The sequence below is a fragment of the Rhipicephalus sanguineus genome, chromosome 3 (assembly GCF_013339695.2).
Source record: "Rhipicephalus sanguineus isolate Rsan-2018 chromosome 3, BIME_Rsan_1.4, whole genome shotgun sequence".
In the NCBI taxonomy this organism is placed as follows: Eukaryota; Metazoa; Arthropoda; class Arachnida; order Ixodida; family Ixodidae; genus Rhipicephalus; species Rhipicephalus sanguineus.
Genome location: NC_051178.1, coordinates 131,494,458 through 131,514,446, shown reverse-complemented (window position 1 = coordinate 131,514,446; position 19,989 = coordinate 131,494,458). Strand labels below are relative to the sequence as shown.

At 44.6% G+C, this 19,989-nt stretch overlaps 1 protein-coding gene across 1 annotated transcript in view; it reads right to left on the bottom strand.

The window, feature by feature from the left end:
• Positions 1 to 1,341: 1,341 nt before the first annotated feature.
• Positions 1,342 to 19,989, bottom strand: part of LOC119387152 (hyccin) — a gene marked incomplete at its 5' end in the record, with an annotated part of 34,685 nt that continues 16,037 nt past the window's right edge. The window contains 4 exon segments of the mRNA XM_037654458.2: positions 1,342 to 7,531; positions 10,686 to 10,929; positions 17,734 to 17,893; positions 19,371 to 19,458. Of these exon segments, the coding sequence (XP_037510386.1) occupies positions 7,030 to 7,531; positions 10,686 to 10,929; positions 17,734 to 17,893; positions 19,371 to 19,458 (994 nt within the window).

Sequence of the window (19,989 nt, the reverse complement as noted above, 5' to 3'; positions counted from 1 at the left end):
ATTTTGAGTGAAGTTAAGGCAAAGCAAAAAAAACGGGCTTGGTTGTCCAGATCATTCTGAAGGCATTGCAGCTGAGTTCATCGTTAATTTTTTACATCACTATCGTCTGATTTTCCTAACTAAAAGCGTGAACCAGAATAGTGCTAAAAAGCGCGAATCAGCCAAGCAGCTAAAGCTCAGTATATGTTAAGTTCTGCACATGTCCATCTCACGTCTCTTCTTCTTTGCGAATCCTCGTAATAGTTTGGAAAGCTGTTAAATTAGTGAAATTTGTTTGGTTACTTTGTAATCTTTTATTGTTCTCTTCCAACCACCACAATAAATAAAGAGGTGTTTCCGTTTTCATTTTCGATGCTGAGCACTGTGTCCTGTACCATGACCCAAAACTATAGTGGAAGCGCGCCGTAAGCCTAGGCATGTGATGAGCAATCGCTTTGTAGCGAATGTTATTAGCGCGTGTGGTAAATATGATATATATATATATATATATATATATATATATATATATATATATATATATATGCACGAACATTTCGTCTTGAGAAAGGTCAGGCTCTGACCGAAACGTCGACGTAATAACTTTTCTTGCAGTGCCACCTCTCATACGGCAACCAAAGGCAACCACTCCTTCAACTATATATATATATATATTCTTGGCCAACCTATGTATATAGAAACCGCTGAGCCACGCAGTGACTAACCTGGCAATTTTACGTTTGCATGAGCAAGGAAGCAAACACGCGGCATCCGTGTGAAAGGCTGGCGCCAGAGCCTGGCCGGTCGCGCCACTAGAGTACTACATTGCACACGTTGAGAATGAGGCCTGTTTGATGTGCTGTAGGTGGCGCTAGTCATCAGCTAAATAGCGATGTTAGAGTGCATCAAAGAAGCGTCCTATATGTAGGACACGGGGCATATATGGGTTAAGTCCCATTAAATAGCAGTTCATGGAGGGTTTTACTTACGTCGTGAAAGAGCAATGCAGATGTGTGTTGATCAGCGACATCAAAACCACCTCGATGCTCGAGGAATAAAAACAAAGACGAGCAAATGTGGTTGATGTTGAAGTGACAGTGTGAATCAAGGATCAACATTGCCAACAATTTATTATCGTATAATATATATTTATAATTATATACACTTGCTTCCTGTAATGTCCACATAATATATGCATATATTCAGCAAGTTTCATATACTGACAAGTGATCAACAAGGGCAGATACCTAAGCTCCAATCTAACATCCAAGGAAACAACAGTGCTGTGTTATGTATTTGATGATTATCGATGGTCTGAGAACCAGGCCAGTAGCCAGGAATTTTTTTCGGGGGGGGGGGGGGGGGGGGGGGGAGGGGGCACTTGCTGAAAGCCTTGACTATTTGAGAAAAACGCCTATTTTCATTGTTTATTTTCGGTAAAACATCATGTATCATAAAAATTTCGGGGGGCGCCCCCCCCCCCCCCCTGGCTACGGGCCAGCTGAGAACATATGCAGAACAATGACCAGTAACCACAGGAGTTTCATACAGGAATTGCTAGAGGAAATATGGGGTTCAGTATATCCAGTAGTATACCCTGCCCAAAGAATGATGGGTAGCAGAATTTCCATCTCTTTGGAGTAACAGCTTCGGCTTCAAGTGTCTAATTTATGACACCTTTTTCGAAGCTGCCATAACAAGCTTGTTAGTCGGCAAATATTTTTTAAGGCTAAAGTGCTACCACTAGGCTGCTTACAGAGCTTCCCAAAGAATAATGCATTTTGATAGGTTTCCGATTGATGCCACTTCAAGAATTACATCAATCTACTGATGCGAGCAAACCAAACAGACCTACTTAAAGCACTGAAAATTCTTACGAGAACGGATAACTGGGCTAGTTTGTGGGAACTCATGTTAAGGCAGGTAGCGCAAAGAGACACGGACACAAGCGAAGAATAAGTGCACAGGACTGCGCCATACACTTTCAAAAGAATAATCTGAAAAGCATCAAGCACATTGTCCCTCTATGGAAGCTGATATACTGCTTTTGCATTCCACTTAACACCAGTTTGACCTCCAGCAGTCACTGAATGAAACTACGCCATTAAGAGATCCCCATTACAGGGCTAACCTGCCGAAGGAAAGGAAACAGTGAGCACGATAGATTCTCCTATTGGAGTGACACGTATGGTGGCTGACGGCTGAAGCATGCGTGCACCATGTTTCTCCAGCGACACATCCATGACATGATACGGCAACGAACCCATGCACAAGCATTTTGGAAATTGCAGGGCACCCAAGACCGTAGCAACAGCCCTCATCCCACTTAGCCTGCTTAAGGAGGCAGCCAGTGAAAGGAGACATATGAAAGTTCCAGGACTGGCATAACCATTTCTCAGGCTATTAGTTTATAGCCCACACGCATGCATATGCACCAGACCCGGTTGGTGTGCAGATCTCAGAATGCCCAGCGAAAGTAGTCTTCGGTAAAAGTGTAGAATTAGAAACTATAGCCACATCACCAATTAAAAGTTTCAGAACTTGCCCAAATATTAGCTTTACTTGGTAGAAGAGAAGGGAGCTTTATGTATTTGTTCTCGCTTTTCTTATACTGGCTTTCATAGTTATTCTATATTGCATATTACATTGAAAATTTCTGAATTATGAGGTGAATGCTGGGCTATTCGTTCCAGTCCTCAAATCTCATTGTTCCTATAAAAATGTTGAATACCATTTGAGTAGTTTCCAAATACATTGCTTCATCAGTTGTACAGTACTCGCAGATTGAAAATTGAAAATTTAGGGCCAAGTAATTCACATACTTACGTTTCCAGCATTTACAATTTGTGTCATATCAGCTTCACTTTTACTTGAACAGCTACATCAGAGCCAACATTATCTTTAGAGGCCAGACTTGCAGCGGCACGTCACTGTTATCACAACCAAGTGCTCACAGCCAGCATTATACTAAAAAAAAAACTATGTTGCATTTCAGTCCGCGATTACTGTAACTGATCAAATATGAAACAAGCAAAAATGAAATACAGTAAAGGCTCATTAATTCGAACTTGAAAGGGACCACAAAAATCTTCGAATTAAGCGGAGTTCGAATTAGTGGGCGGGCGCCAAAATGAATGGACATCACACCACACGTCGCAGGCAGAATCCAAAGAAGCAACCTCTGGACTCGTTATCGCAAACTAGGTGCGTTTGTCGCAAGTGATTTCATAAATTATGTTCGTGGAGCTCTAACAGCGAACAATTTATTTGATCAGTCGGTGATACGCCAGTAACAAGAGGCACCGACATGCATTCATGTGAGCAGTGAGCCCTAATGCGAAATACTATTTCACGCGATTTATGCTCCAAAACATGTTTATTTACATGGAATAGTGAACGCAATCAAAATGAAAACTAATCAGTAATTTGCAGTTGCTTGCATTTCTTCTGTCGCGACTCCATGAGCATCGTTTGGAGCTTGCCCAAGAGCTCCAGTACAGCGTCCGAATTCTCATGTGCTGAGAAATGCTAGTGTTTCGTTGTTTTGCATCTATAGCAAATTTGGTCTGGTTTGGTTTTGCAACATATTGTGATCACTTTGGGCCGACTTCTGCGACGAGCAATGAAAACCAGGGGCTTCCAGCTCGAATTAGCCGTTGTGAATACCGACGTGTTCGAATTATCGGGAGTTTTCCCCCATATAAATACACAGGGCTATGCCGGGACCAGGGCATCAGTTCGAATTAACCGAGTGCGAATTAATGGGTTTTTACTGTAGTAATGATTATCTCATTCAAGATGTAAAGCGCTCAGCATGTTAAAGCACTCAGACGGAGCTCTTCAGTTAACGAGATCACTCGTAATCATTGATAATAAGATGTCACAATGCATATCGTTAGGTACTATTTATAGAAGATGCGGAACTCATGTACTCTCATTCAATCACAATGGGCCTGTAAGGCATTTTGAACAAACAAACAAATTATATGCATACTAAAAAATTATCATCGTAGCACGTTCTAAAAGATAGTGGCACCAGCATGCATTTGAGCCAGAAAGCACCTTTTTTTTCACTGCTATCACTACAGACAGCCCGCACTTTTTACTCGGTCGCGAAAGTATAGAAAGTATACACATTCTATTTGGTCAATAAAGCTGCCTTTGAATAATACAGAACCATGAACTCTGAAAATCCTAAATTTGTGAACCAACTGCCTATTTGGTTAGTTCACGATGCTCCCTTTGCATTATTAAACAAAACATGTTTTGTAATTTGCAGTATAATGACAAATGCTATAATGTTCTGAATACCAGGATGTGAAACTTTAAAATTAATGATGAAAAAGCTCTGGCTTATTTGCAAACTGTTTGACAGAATATTCTATTCAGTTTGCATCTGGCACTAAACAAATTGTATTTGGCCACCCATATCGTGTTCCTACAACTTGGTAAATGGTTCAATGCCATTCAGGCAACCCATGTTGGCCTGGATGTAGCAGCCAGAACAGTCTACCAGTCAAAACAGATCAGCAGTAACCAGAACAAGCAGACTTCTGTTAAGTGGCAGATGCTGGAGCTGGTGCGTATGCATACATGCAGGCTATTTCAACAGGAGATAGACAGCCACAAAAGTCATTACTGCTTTGTAGAGATGAGAGTGCCAGCCCTGAATATTTTTTTTTTCTCATACATTTGTACAGTAACTGAAACGAGCATGCGGCACCAGTGAAATGCGGGGCGATTTACACAAAATCTCTCGTGCTTCGATTTACCACGTTTCACAAGAATGTGCCTGTGACTTATAGATGTTCATGCAAGAGGGCAAGAGCGAGCTTGATGAGATGCTCCCATCACTCACTCTTGTCAACAGCAAGAGCCTGTGTGCCAACGAAAGAAAACTAACTCTTAAATGATCGCTCCTCGCACCACTGCACACTTCGTTGCGGGTGTGCAAATAAATGTGTGAGGGATGTGTACTTGAGACAACTTCAGCCCAATTCCCCTTCAGCCCCGGCCCCTTCCCTCCCAATGGTCAACAAAGAATCACATATAGTAGCATGTAATACTAATCCCCTAATTGAATATCTAAATGTAGCAAACACGCAAGGGTGGCATTGTTTATAGTAAAGGCCACAGTGCATAAAGATAAAAGAAAAAAAAGGCAACGAAAGCACTGTTATAACAGCAGGTAGTGGATGCAAGTGAGAACTCACACAAAGAATGCCATTTTTCATCACACCTAGTACCAAACTGAATGCCAAACGTAACTATGAAGACGCTTAAAAAACGTATAAAAAGAACTACACCAGGTGCATCTGGAATGCATGCCTGTTGCATTTCGAAAAACCCGCAGCACCATCGCTAAGCACAATAAAAAGTCGAAAAATTTTTGTTTAAATGCAAACGTGGCATGTAAGCAAGTTTGAGTCCCCCATTCCTTCTATCACTGCTTCAGGCAATCAGAGACGCCACAGCGCTAGCAGAAAACACCTACCAATAGTTAGACTAATGGATAGATAAACGTTTCAAGCTATGACATCAATTTTACAGACATAAAATCGACAGCACTGCTCACTGTTCAATATCCTCTCAAGTGCGCAACGTATCTGACGAGGCAATGGCTCTTAGAGTTCTCATGCATAACGTACTTGTAAGCACCATGGCTGGCTCCCAATCCTGTTGCCAACCACAATGAGCAAATCACTAATGCCTAAACAAATGCAGAAGGTGCAGGGGCCTCAGCACCGCAATGAAGATCATACATGGAAGTTTGTTTTAAAGAATTCAACGCCTCACTCCCATCTGCAACCACATTTGGAACAACCTCGGGCATGACCTTGTGTTTTGCAAGCACCTATGCAAGAGAACTGTTACGAGCTCGTGCTAAAAGCACACTGTGCAACTTTTATCCGCTGGTGTTTTGTCTACATCAATGGCAGTACGGTGTTGTTGACAGCAAGCGATGGCCACGTGAGGCCATCACACCCACACTAGCACAAACGACAAATTGAGCTACATCGTTAGGAATGAACAAGCAAGAGAGCAAAACACAAGACACACCATTGCAAAGGAATCGCGAGGAAACTAAGAAGGTGGGCAGTCGAGACACATCAATCACAGATACCTTGTTTGGAACAGGTTCCTTAAGTCTACGTCTAGATGCCGCAAAGAGAGCAAGGAAACAATGTAGGCACTCGGAAACTGTCATGTTGCCGGCTCATTTTTTTCTCTACGAATCAGCACGTAAGGCGAAAGGCAGTGGATCCCTCGTTTCGTCGGGTTCCTGTGCTAGCCAAGTGCATCAACCTGAACTACATATATGTACACGGGATTTACCTTTAGCTTCAGTGAGTAAAACGAGGACGCTCGTGCTCTCGGCAGAGTATTTGGAAACACTGTGAAGGCTGACTCCAAGCCTCTGCACGCTTGGGGTACAAAAATGTGGGTCACTTATAGAGCTATGTACATATAACATGGTGCGCAGTTTCTAGGCAAAGAAACAAACAAAATAGAAAGCTGTCCATACAAAATTGTAACAGGTGTTACAAACGATACAGGAAACAAATGTGCACAGGAAGTGCAACACATAACAGCATGTGCCGAGATCACAAGGAACACCTGTATTGCAATATGTTTGCACCCGCTAGGGACACTGCTGTCATTGGCACCGAGATTTAGGAGCACGGGGTTCGTGCGCTCCCGCTGATGGACTGAACTTGCTCGTTGCCTAAAGCGCATATCCATTCCATGTCTGCGATCAGCATAAAACTCCTTCACAGCCATGGCACAATGTTTAGGTATTGCTTTGAAATTCCGTTCAAATTCTTTTACGCGAAAAACAGAGGTAAGTGAGTCGGAAAGGCTTTAGTAAGTACAGGCTGTGTGCTGCTGGAGCACATCTACGATACACCATATACATGCCCACGCTCCGCACTACTGTTAAGTGTCGCCAGCCTTCACATGCAGCAAACAGAAAACATGATGACAACAAAGAAAGAAAACCACAACTGCTAGACCTGTTAGGAGACGACGTGGTCACTCCCACACACATCTTCACACCTGCGTGGTTCGATGCGGCTTGTCCTCGCTCTTCGAGTTGCTTGGGTACGACGCGTTCTCGGCAGTCGCCAAATGTTTAAGTTCCGCAGACCCCACCGTTTCGTGCGACGACTCGTGCTTGTCGATGCCGTTTCGTGCCTCTAAATTTTCGCTTTTCGCCGAGACCTTGCTCTGGGAATCTGCGCTGCCACCGTTCTGCTCTGCCCTGCTTCTTCCGCTGGCATCTGAAGGTTCCTTCCGTTCGTTCCTGCTGCTCTTGTCGGGTGTATCTTTCCGGGATGAATCTTTTCGATCCGACTTGCTGGTTTTGTCCCCAGTTTCTTTCGTCGCAGTACTTCGCGATGCAGATGCGGAGCGCGTGCTTGCCAGCTTGTCCGTCTCTTTGCTCTTTGACGAGCTTTTCCGAGTGTCTGACGCGTGCTCAAAACCAGCTGGCGCGTGGTCCAAGAACTGATGGCCCGACATGGTCTCATGCGTCCGCTGAGATTCTGCGGACCTGCAAAGACCGTACAAATTCTATAACAATGTGCACTTTCTAACAAAAGCGGGTGTAGCAAATAACAAATGTTACTGAAACGTTTCTGCCGACGCAGCTGCTGACGTAAATGAAGTCCTGCTGGACGCTGTGCTTTAAAGGAACACTAAAGAGATTTTTTTTTTTTTTTGCTAGTTACTGAACCACCCTACACAATGCCAAGGACACCACTCCTGCAATGAGAATATGCTTGAGAAGCAATAAAATAGAGAAAAAGAGAACACGGGTAGCAACGGCCTTCAAGTTTCCGCCCCACATCACTATGTCGACATAAATGTGGATGGCATTATCTAGGGTCCGCTCGATTATCTATCAGTAAAAATGAATTGCATAGTGTCCTAAAGGATTCACAGATTTGAGGTTAAAGGGACACTAAAGGCAAGTAACAATTTATGTCAGAGTGAAAGCTCAATGTATGACAACGTCTAAAACGACAGTATTATCAACAGCAGTGCCCTACTTACCGAGAAATTAAGCTAGATGTATCACACGATGAGCGCCACGAGTGGGACATTTTGGAAGTGATCCCAATGACATGAAAGAGTCTGAATACAATTAATCACTAGTAATCAAACTAGCTGCAATAAAAAAAGAACCTCCCATGCATCAAGAGACGTAATAAAATGCTGCTTGTTCATTTCTGTTTGATTTATGAAAAAAAAGAACCTCTTTGACGATGCCATGGGGAACGGCATGCGTAGTTCAAAGGTTCAGTTTTCGCGGAATTGCGCTTCGCCCGGTGCCCTGCTTCGCTCACGTGGTCACGTCTCAGTGGTAGTTTCGGTATCGCGTACTGCCGCGTGTGTTCTGCACGCTCGTGAAAGTCGCTGTGATAGAAAGTTCGAAAAAATACCGCATGCACGTGATATTGCCGGATGCCCGAATGGTGCACGCCGCCAGTGCACGCCGCCGCACAGTTAAGGCGGGCAACGTTGGGCACGGCAAAAGTGATGTGTGAAATACCGCTTTCAGGCGGGTGATCTGAAGTGCGCTAACGTGGTGCGGACCACTAAAACGTGATTTTATTTCAAAATAAGCACTTCCTTGGCATAAAAGTAGCACTATGAGGTTTCTGGACCGCTATTTCAACAATCAACGTCGACTTAATATTTGCCTTTAGTGTCCCTTTAAATGTTTCACTATTATTGAGCCAATGCAGCCAAATTACGAAAAAAAGACTTGGAAATTAGAGGTGTGCGAATAGCAAAATTTTAGGTGCGAAGCAAATTCGAATATTGAAGTGTGAGTGCGAATCGAATCGAATATTTTTCGAATATTTCTAGAATATTTTTCGAATACTTCGAAGCGAAATTGCAGAAAAAAAGGTGAGAGAGGATTCCTAAGCATATTCTTATGAGATAGCAACATGAAAGTGTTTCTTTTCGCTAGGTTGATGAAGCACTGGCAGGGTGGTGTTTCACAGTTGTCTTATCAAGAATGAGGCAATGTAGAGGCTGAGTTGTATTTATGTACAAGATTTGGTGCAACCAAAGTGTTGCCGACAACACTTTACACGTGATAGGCAAAGATGTCAATTCCTCAGCCTGTCCTCCTCTTTCAACTTCTGTGGAAGCCCAACTGATGTGGCGGACAAGGGTATGCTTCCTTCAAGTCCGGAGTTCCAAATCTGCCTCGTAGACGTCAATATACAAGAACATCTGAAATTTTGGATGCTAAAAAGCTTCGGCTTCCGATTTTTCCTGCGCAAATTTCAAGTCCAAAACAGCATTAATTGAGCCCCCACCTCTGTCACATCTTTCATCTCCATGTTGGAAACAGCGTTTTCTTGAGTTAGTACATTTGCGACTGTAGCAGAGCTTGAAAGGCAACTTTGCCACAATACCGAAGTGTGACGAGGTGAAGCATATTGAAAATCTAGGGACCACTTCCAATCGGACGTTGACTGTCTTGGCAAAGTTCGACGGTAACGGAGCTTGAAAGGCAGCTTTGCCGCAATACCGGGGTGTGATGAGGTGAAGCATATTGAAAATCTATAGGGACCACTTCCAATTGGACGTTGACTGTCTCTTGGCAAAGTTCGACCATAACGGAGCTTGAAAGGCAGCTTTGCCGCAATACGAGAGTGTAATGAGGTGAAGCACATTAAAAATCTGAAGGGGTCACTTTCAATCTGACGTTGACTGCATTTGCTTTTGGGAAGTTCGAATAGTTCAAAGAGTAAAATTCCAGTGCGAATCGAATCTAATAGCAAACACTATTCGAAAAATATTCGAAATTTCGAATATTCGCACACCCCTATTAGAAATCTATGCAGCCACATTGATGCTTGGGTGCTTTAGTTTTGGTGCAGAATTCAGATATGAATATTTTGCTAACATTTTCTTATCTAACAAACAACCCATGACGGTAAAATTAACCACAACAGAGTTTTCAAACAAAAACTTGTTCGTCTAAACTGATTTAGTGTTTTACTTTAGTATTTAAGAAAAAGAAGCCTTTTTCTGTTATGCTTGCAGAGAGTGAAACTCTGTGATGTGCAGGCATTCAACTTCCAACATGTACACAGTTTTATTATATCCTTTCTACATTTCTACATGCTTTGAGGTTGGTTTTGTCAGGTCTCCTAATCTAACACCTGTCATCTATGGCACTGCTTGTTGAACTGTGCCCAGTGCAATAAATTTATTAAGGCGAAAGCCTTAGGATGCCTCATCATACGCGAAAAGCGACTGAAGGTGGCATCAACAGGAGTGATGCAAAAGATCCTCACTTGATGACATCACCCTATGACCTCATCAAGACATCACAGGCCACGAAAATTTGTGACATCATCATGACGCCGTCCTGATGTCACCATGACGTCACATCACGTGGTGTCACATTATGAAATCATCACACGACATTATTGCTTGGTCAAAGGTGGGCCGATCACAGAGGTAATGCAAAACCAGGCAAAATGAAGCTTGCAATTCCTCCGATCCCGGAGTGTGCAAAACCCACTTTGGATGCAGAAAGCTTTCAGGCGGAATCAATACAATCTACTGAGAAGAAAAAAAAAGATAATGGCTTTCTCCTTTAATTCGTCTTAGGCAAATGCATAAAGGACCGCGCACCTTTCTTTAGTATCTAGACAGTCAGTGAGGCTATGACTCACATGGGACTCTTCGAGTCTGCTGCACCAGTGGCGGCAGCACCAGGAGCAGGTTTGTCCGTAGACTCCTTGCGTGTGATGCCTTTCACAAGTTTGCGCACGCCAGGCAAGCCGTGCATCATTGCCTTGGCACCCGCAATGGCACCTCCAGCCACCTCTTCACCTTCCTCTTTGATGATGCCCAGAAGACCCGCATCGGTTGGCAGTGGTAGGTTGTCCATATTGTCTTCTGGGATTGGAATGTCATCTGAAAGGATGGGAACCAGACAAGCATGGTACTGCTCCTCATTGGTCTGAAAGCTAAGTTCACACGGAGTAATTGCAGAGGCTTACGGCAGGCATCCTGAACAGCTCTGTCTCTTTTCCGGCGTAGCTCAATTGGTAAAGCGTCGGTCGCGTAATTACAAAGTTGTGGGCTCTGATCACAACAATGGAAAGGCTGATTTTTTGCCCACTTTAATTCATTTCAATTTACATTGTTACTACATTAAAGTTCAAAGACAACAATGTCCCCTACGCTTTCGTTGCCCTAACTGTCTGTTGGATTCATTTGGTTGTGTCTAACCAAGAACATGCCCGTCGAAACAAAATTTCTTCTTCTTTCCTTCCATGTCAATTGTGACTTAAACACTGTTGGACTGTTCGATTTCTAAACGATGAATGCATGTTACATAAAAAATTTGTTCACTGCTAAGAGACTCACGAATCAACTTGGTAAGTCCAAGGCTCGAGCTGTGGAAGTGTTACGTGTCTACTACAGTTAAACGTTGGTATAACAAACTTCAATATAGCGAAATTCTTGATATAACGAAGTAGTTCAGTTTTTCAAATTTCACATGCATAAAACACCATGTACCATAAAAACCCGCGGAAGTCTGAGGTTTTTTCTAGATTTTATGATGCGAAATTTCTGCCCCGTAATATACCGTATTTGCCGGTGTATAAGTTGGACCTTTATATAAGACGCAACCCCTACTTTTTACGACCTTCGCGGGAAAAAATTATATATAAGACACACCTTCGTATAAGACACATCTATTTTTAACTCTGTCAACATGATAAAACACAATGACCCACGCAGAGTACATTCATTGCGAAATGCGTAGTCACGCACAGCACTGAATATCTGTAAGCAGCAGTTTTATTAAGGCGCAGAAAACCACTATTTATTCTACTGGATTTGAAGTCACATCCTCCGGCGCACTGTCAAAAGTTCTTCCGCCTCGGTTGGCAGCATCGCTGGGTTGCCGTTGTCGGCCTCCGAGTAACTTTTACGCAGCGTTGTAAGCACCTTGAAGCACATCGTTGGCATTGCCTCTACTATGGTGGCTACCATACCTCTACGGCATTACGAGACTTGGCGGGAATACATCAACCAACAAACGTGCCGCACGGTTACTACCTACACACACGCATACAAAACATCAATGGCGACCGCAAGCCAGAAGCTGCGACTAATGCTGGACCGCAGCGACGTCTCACACGGAAACTGATGATGATGACAACGAAGTGGTACTTTCGCTTTTGTAACTGATACTGTGGGTGCTAAATTGTTACAATGAACCGTTGTGGGGCTCTTTTTTATTTATTGCCTCAGTTCCGTGGGTTTAATGCTTCGTTTAAGAACAAACAATTCAAACAGTACAATGGGGCACGCGACGGTGGTGGCTTTTATTGCGGCCATGATCTCCATGATCGTCGCACTGCTTGAACAGCAAGTAGCTGACATCCAAGATCACAGCCGCTTCATTGTTAAACAAAATTAGATATACTTTTATGAATGCTCTCACGCTCAGTTTATCGTATTCATGAATTAAATAATGAACAAATTGGTCTCGCAGAATCGCATGACTTTTTGTGTATATAAGACGCATTGTTGTACAAGACGCACCAGCGAAAATATCGGAAAGAAACATGGTTGATCTCTCAGTCACAGGAATCGGAATAACACGAAAGTAAAGCGTGCCCTTACAAAAGTAACTGAATGTTTACTGTACATTGATATAAGAGAGTTTGTACAATGTATATTGATGTCTGGCAGCTATAGCACCGTTTAACGTGGATGCACCCATTGCGATGATTGGTGGTACATCTCCATCCCGACAACTAACGTCCATGTTAAATGATTAAAGAAACTCTTGAGGCAGCTGTAGTAGTTAACGGTGAAAGCGTAATCACAGAACCAGGTGTGATAGCCAGAAGAGCGTAGCATATTCGACGCAGAACTTGGCCGCCATCCCACGGCATGTTAAAATGTCATTGAACACTACGGCCGGACTAGAGGGAAACGCAAAGCGCGTCGTGCCGCCCCGGTAGCCCGGCCGCGATTTTTCTCGGGGCGAGCGCGTGAGCGAGGAACGCGGTGTTACAGCCAGGTGAGGCAGGCGCACGTCGCAGAGCTATGAGCAAGGCCGACGCTATTGCGACGCTTGGGCTAAGATCGCCACCTCGCGGTGTGCTAAGGCATTGACGAAATTGAACTTCTATTGAAAACGCGCCGAATGGGACGGACGTATAACGCGTTGCAGGTGCTAATCGCGGAGGCCACAGTAATGACGAGTTACTTCACCTTACCGCTCCCAGAGGGCAACACCACCCCGCCGACCGGGAGAGTGGTAGATATAAAAGGCGCGTTTGTAAAGCCTCTAGAGTCTGTGACCGTGGCGCAGTGGATAGCGTGCCCGGAATCTGTTGTTGCGGACCGAGCGGTCGTGGGTTCGATGCCCGTTGACGGAACCATTTTTTTCTTTGCCATCTGATAGTGTAAATTTTTTCAACATCATTTCTGTAACGGAACTATGTCACTGAAGTCTTGGTGGACCCCGGCATAAAACACTTTCGTGTTAAAAAGGTGCGTCTTATACACCGGAAAATACAGTATGCGGATCCCAAGCATTTTCAGCCGGAATTCACAGTTTCAATTTCGGCATTGCGCGGCGCTATCATCATCATCATCATCAGGCTTCTGCATTCGGCAGCGTAAGTCCTATCAACACCTCCATTATTTTTACGAGGAGGCGATGGTCCTACATGCAACAGTCGCCATTGCAGCCACTTGACACACTTCACAATGGACACAATTTTAAAGGGGTCATGAAGCACCCCTTCGGGCTTGTTGAAAAAACATCCTGTGGAAAGCTGACACGGCTATGAACTGCTCTGCCAAATATTGCAGTCATGCGCGCCGCGCATGACTGCAATATTCAAGCAGAGGCCGGTTCTCTTTTCAAGCAGAGGCCGGTTCTCACTCTCGTCAGTGGGAGGAGCGCCTGCCAGTTGACGTCGCGTATCTGCTTTTCCGTGTCACAAAAGACATAGTATCCTCATTGGCCGATAGCCGAAATAAATCGAGAGCGGCGTTCGTATCAGATGTGCTTCTTGCCACAGGGTGCCGCCACTTGCCGGTGCCGCACTCCTCAGTCTGCTAACTTTACACGGTAGCCACACTCGCGCATGCAAATCACAGCGGGAGAGCGATCGCGTTTCACGACGTGCGCTGACGTAACTTTTTCCCCCCATGCCATCCCTCCCTGTGTAGCTTCCAGGGCGCTCGTTGGGACGAGAAAAGAGAGAAAGCACTGAGAGCGTGCACCAAAGCCCCATAACTCCGCTAGTTCTTGACGGATCCGAGAAATTTTTGCGGCAATCGATTCGGGAGGCAGTAAACTCCGATGCTGAGGTCATTAGATCCTTACTTGGAAAAGTGGTTCATGACCCCTTTAACCCCTTGAGGGTTTTCGCCGTACATGTACGGCAGAAGCTTCCCGGTACCAAAGGGTTTTCGTCGTACATGCATGGCATAGCGTTTATTTTGAAACCGCGCGCATTTTCAGTGATTTCTTTTGCTTGGCCTGTGCTGCCACACTTCGGGAATACGCGGAATTTTTTTCATACGCCAATGTTTCTCCGTTGTATTTTTTTTTTGCTTCCCAAAACATCGCGCCGGCTATCGCTTGCCCATCCGAGCGCGTTCGCGGTGCAGCTGGTTTAAAGTGCGCGCCTTTTTCGATCATTTCTCTTTCTTTGCATGTGCTGCCCCGCTTCGGGAATGCGTGCAATTTTTTTTCATGCACCGATGTCTCTCCGTTGTTGCTTTTTTTATGCTTCGCAAAACGGCGCGCCGCGCACCGGCTATCGCTTGCGCAACCGAGCGCGCCTGCGGCGCGGTTGGTTTCAAACGCGCGCCTTCTTCGATCATTTCTCTTGCTTGGAATGTGCTGCCACGCTTCGGGAATACGTGGAATTTTTTTAGTGCGCCGATGTCTCTCCGTCCTTTTTTTTTTTTTTTTGCTTTCCAAAGAGGCGCGGCGGCTTTCATTGCGCATCAGAACGCGTGCACGCGGTCCGGCTGGTTTCGGTTTCGTCCTTCGGTTGGTTTTCGCTCCTTGCGCCCGCGACGCTGATGGATTTTTGGTTTCTAATCTCTCAAAGGGTGACCGCTTGTTACTCTCTCGTTTATTGCTACCCGGGGCGCAATTACATCTCTTTCCGTGCGGCGCTAAATTACACAAACGACGCCGCCGTGATTGCGTTTCCTGTTTTGAGGTTTTGGAAAAACTAACTACGTCTTGTTGGCGATAAGACGAAGGATTACTGTAGCTTTTCACTCGTTTTGCTTTCCGGACGGGCGCACAACCATAGAGTTTTCTTCCGTGCGCTCACTGACGCAGTTCGCTTACGCTATGGAAGCGCGCGCCGGTTGCTCTGCTGCCGGTGAGTCGAGCAGCAATACTTCCGATACGGACTATTCCCCAAGTGCCGAATCAGAATCTGATTCAATGGATTTCAGTTTGTCAGACGAGGATTTGTTGACGAGTTCATACTCCGATGACGATCAAGGAGCGACATCTGAAAAGCGTGCGCGGCGAGCCATGCTTCAAAGACTATCACACGCTGAAAAGTTTTTAGTGTTAGAGCACGAACATTTTTAACCGTAGAAGTACTCTGGTGCGCTTATTTTTGTATGTCTGTGAGCTATGTTTATTACAATGCATAATTTTTATTTACAAAAAACTGTTAAGTTCTTTTTTTTAGGATTTCGCTTGATTTTATTACGAATAAACCATGTGTATGTATCAACAAAAATAATTTTTTTGTCACTTTACGGTCACGAAAAAAAATTTTAGACAACTTTTTTCTGAAATAGAATCGTCTGAAGAATTTATTTCAGCAATAAAAAAATTACACATTTTTCAACTGGATATTGCGAAAAAATTCGACCCTCAAGGGGTTAAGCGATGTCAGGACTGTGAAAGCAGTATTCACCGGCTGCCTTCAAAAGAAAGGTGATCTCAGCTGCCAAAACCATCAGCAACTGTGTTGTGGAGTGGCAGTTTGGCGTAAACAAGCGAAGCATTTGCGGTTTGGGGAAACAGAAGGAAGCCTTCTTTGTGTGCAGTGGCCCGTGAAGACTTTTCCAGGGGCCGAAAAATGGAGCATTTCCCGACGTTGAACAGGAATTGACAGCCTTTGTTCAGGAGCAATGGGGCACCCTCGATCCTCGTGCTCGACGTGTTTCGATGTCACCTCGAAGCGACTGCTGCGCGACTCCCATGCCGAGCTCGTAGTCATGCCGGGAGGGATGACATCCCAGCTGCAGCTGCTTGATGTGTGCCTAAATAAACCATTTAAGGACCACATCAAGCGCCTGTATATGGAGTGGATGAGGTCCGGAGAGCTGGAAGTGACCCCTGCCGGACGGCTGAAACGGGCCTCGCCAGCGATGCTATGCACATGGATAGCTGAGGTTTGGGCCTGCATTCCTGAGGCACTTGTTCGTTGTGCCTCCAAGAAGTGCTCGATTTCAAATACCCTTGATGGCACTGAAGATGAGGTGCTGTGGGAGGGCATCTCTGGCAAGGGAGTTTCGGAATAAAGTGCGTGAGATGACAATGAGTAAGTGTGCAAATAATTGTATTCAGTTTCCGTTTTCCACGGACTGTATTCGGGCGAAAACCTTTTTTCTCACGTTTGCTATCCCTGAAATACATCTCGGACTAAATGTGGGTTATCACGGTATTTTCGACCTCAATATAACCAAGCATGTTTATTTGCGATTTCAATTTAACGAAGTTTCACTGCTACCACAGAGCAATAGGAACTTCTGCTGGTACTAGTGCTCATATGGTTGACATGTATGCACTTTTTGTGAACACATTTTTCAGGTCGCGCGCCGCAGGATAGAGAGCGGCCACTGAAGCAGAACAGCGCGTTTTCCAGAATCGGATGCGGAGAAAGGTTGTGCCTCAATACTCTCCTTTCCTTTGGAGCAGCATAGAGGGAGAGTGGCATGCAAGAACTATGGGAACTCTGGCACGTCGCATCGCGCACTGCTCTACCGTCTCTGTGCAGTGTAGTCGGGCGTAGGTCCATATTCTGGGACGCGCGTACAGTGCGCAATTCGATGTTTTCATTACCGTTGCATGTCAAGTAACAAGAATCAGTATGAGTAGCTGTAGAGACAGCAGTAGTAAATGCAACGAGCTTCCAGTCATCTTGCAAGCAATCGCGGCTGCTCAGAAAATGGACATCGCATCCATTAGCCATCTGCCATTGGACAAAATTTCCAGGTCACGCCTTTTCACCAATGGCAGATGGCTAATGGTGGCGAAAGGCACGAAAAAAACACCAGAATTGCAGTGCAAGCGCTCCACTCATGTGAATAAAGAATTTCATCATGTTTAGTTGGCCTGAACAGGACCATACACCAACACAGTAAAAACTATACCTTTACTTTCATGTCGTTGAGATACTTGCCTGGCACAATGATTAATTTTTCTTCTTTATCCAAGTAGAAATGTCATCGCCCAGCCAGTAATGAACATTCCTCGATTTCGATGCCTGCTTTCAGTGCTTGCCGCTTTTAGCATGTTGACATAACTGTTTAATTACTAGTCCATATATCTCAAAATGTTGCATATGTTGTTGAATGCTCATTTGGTATCACAATGCCATTCAATTTCAACCTATCCAGGCTTAAATGCATTTGCAATACGTATATGCAGCTTTTAAAGCGATCGAAAGAAAGCACAGCTGAAGCTCTGCAACCAACCTGGAAGCTTCTTGGTGCGGAAGGAGGCATTGGTGATGATGGCCTTCGAGACTGTGGTCGTAGAGGTGGTGGGTGAGATGGCCACACTGATGCCCATCGGGCCCTCAGCTGGTTGTCCGCACTGACTAGCCATTAGCGAGTTCTTGACAGCGCTTGTCACCTGCAGATAACGAGAAAACATAAAAGGCAAGACCGTCAGAAAAAGAATGCGGGCCTTATTTACGTCTTTAGCAGCAGCTCAAATCAGATGACAACTGCAGCATAACAGTATAGAGATACATACTGCAGAATTCTGAAAGCGTGCTCACACACAAACACATTTCAGTCTAATACTATTGGGAGTACAAGATTTTTTTAGGCTTTCACATTACACGACCATAAAAGGTGCACATGCAGTTTAGGGATAGGAAATTCATCAGCTTGTTCCTCTATGCTCTTTAGGTTTCTATAATTTCTTCAAAGAGCAATGAAGCACAGTAGGCAGAAAGCACTGATTAAGGAAACGTGTAGGCTGAAGGTATCAAGCTTAATTTGTGTAACAAAGTCTAAGCTACGAGTGTCACACAGGCAAAGTCATACACAGCATCTGCAGATTACGAAATCATGACGACGCACAAGAAACATTGGGCCGTTTTGTAATGTCAACCTCGCAGGCATGACATTACAAAACAGGGGGCAAACAAAAAGTACCTTAATGCTGAACATCTATTTTTGCATAGAAATAGCTAAATAGTACCTGCAACCCTTTTGACTAAGGAACATCTTACCAGAAAGGCGTTCACATGAGATGATACAAAGTGAAGGAATATCCGCTATCTGGTAAGGGTCCCTTGGAAATTGAAAAATCGGTACTACTTTATGGGCATAAAAACAAAGCCTCCTGTGTAGGACATCAGTTCCAAGCGGCTGATGTCCACAACAGTGTCAAGTTGTCTTCACGCACTGTGTGGTTTGCAAGTTTACAACCAGTGCTTGTGTTTGCTTTAGACTTGTGCCCAGACACATTGATAACAACGTATTCGTGATATGGCACCATTTTCAGAAGTCATTCTCAAATTCTCACAGCATTAGGCTAACAGGAGTCGCTGTATTGGTTGAACATGGCCTCAAATATGTTGCAGCGGCGCACACAGCAAGCAACAAGCATTGTTGCTATCTCGGATGTCAGAAGTTACAAAACTGGGCTTGTTGTTTCAATTCCGTATTACTGTAGACACAAATGGAATCATAATGGACAGCAAAAGAACATGACGCTTGTCTGCATTCAACCCGCGATGATAACTTTCTCCTTTCTTTATCTCTTTTTCCACACAGGTAAGTTACGTCAACTGCAATGCAGCAGTTGCAAAAAAGGTACCAGATTACAATGCATCCTATGCTAATATATGCAGTATTCGATCGAGAGAATTCAGGCGTATATGAGCTTTGTCCTGCCTTCTCTTCTGTCTGTCCCGTTTTCAACGCTATTTAAATCCCAGTCATGTACCAACTAGCCCACCAATGTGCGCTGCTGAAAAAGGACTTTAGTTTTCCTGTGTGTCAGGGGCACATTGAAATTAAGATGTTAGCAACAGTAATGGGCAGAAAAGAATCGATTCATCGGGCAATGTTTGAACAGCAAAAGTGGAAGAGCTCACCACTAAGACATCGCAGTACATTTGCTGCATGGCTCGCCGATGAATGTCGTTCAGGGCTTGATGCGCAAGGGCAAACAGACCATTGAACCTGTCCAGACAAACGAAAAAATACAAATTGCACTATGTGGTGCTGGCACATTATTCATCTGGCAGCACTTTTAGTGAGTTCCCAAGCATTCCACTTGCCATCCCGGAGGGCTGCAGAACTTATGCATAGAACACTGCCAAACCTACCTTGTTTTAGTACGGTCAAAAAGCAGCAGCTCCAGCTATATTCAGCTGTTTCTCTCTGACAATTCATCACCAGATCAGAGCCCTGAGAGGTGGTCTTGGTATTGTCACGGAGCGACTGAGAAATTCAGAAACTTTCGAGATACGTAAGCCTGCCTTTTCTCACGGTTGCGCTGACATGGCAACTCTTGCTCCTTTCACAGTGGCAACAATTGCCACTGGTCACAGTGTTACCCAATGTGCCTTCACCTTTAGCTTCCTACTCTCTTGCTACCTCAAAAGGTAGTCAGTGGTTCACTTTGTGCAAGACACGTACATTTCGAATAGAGCATTTCCGGAATCAGTCCGCTCAGATTCGGAGGATCACAGTGACCAGCCCAGTCTGCCA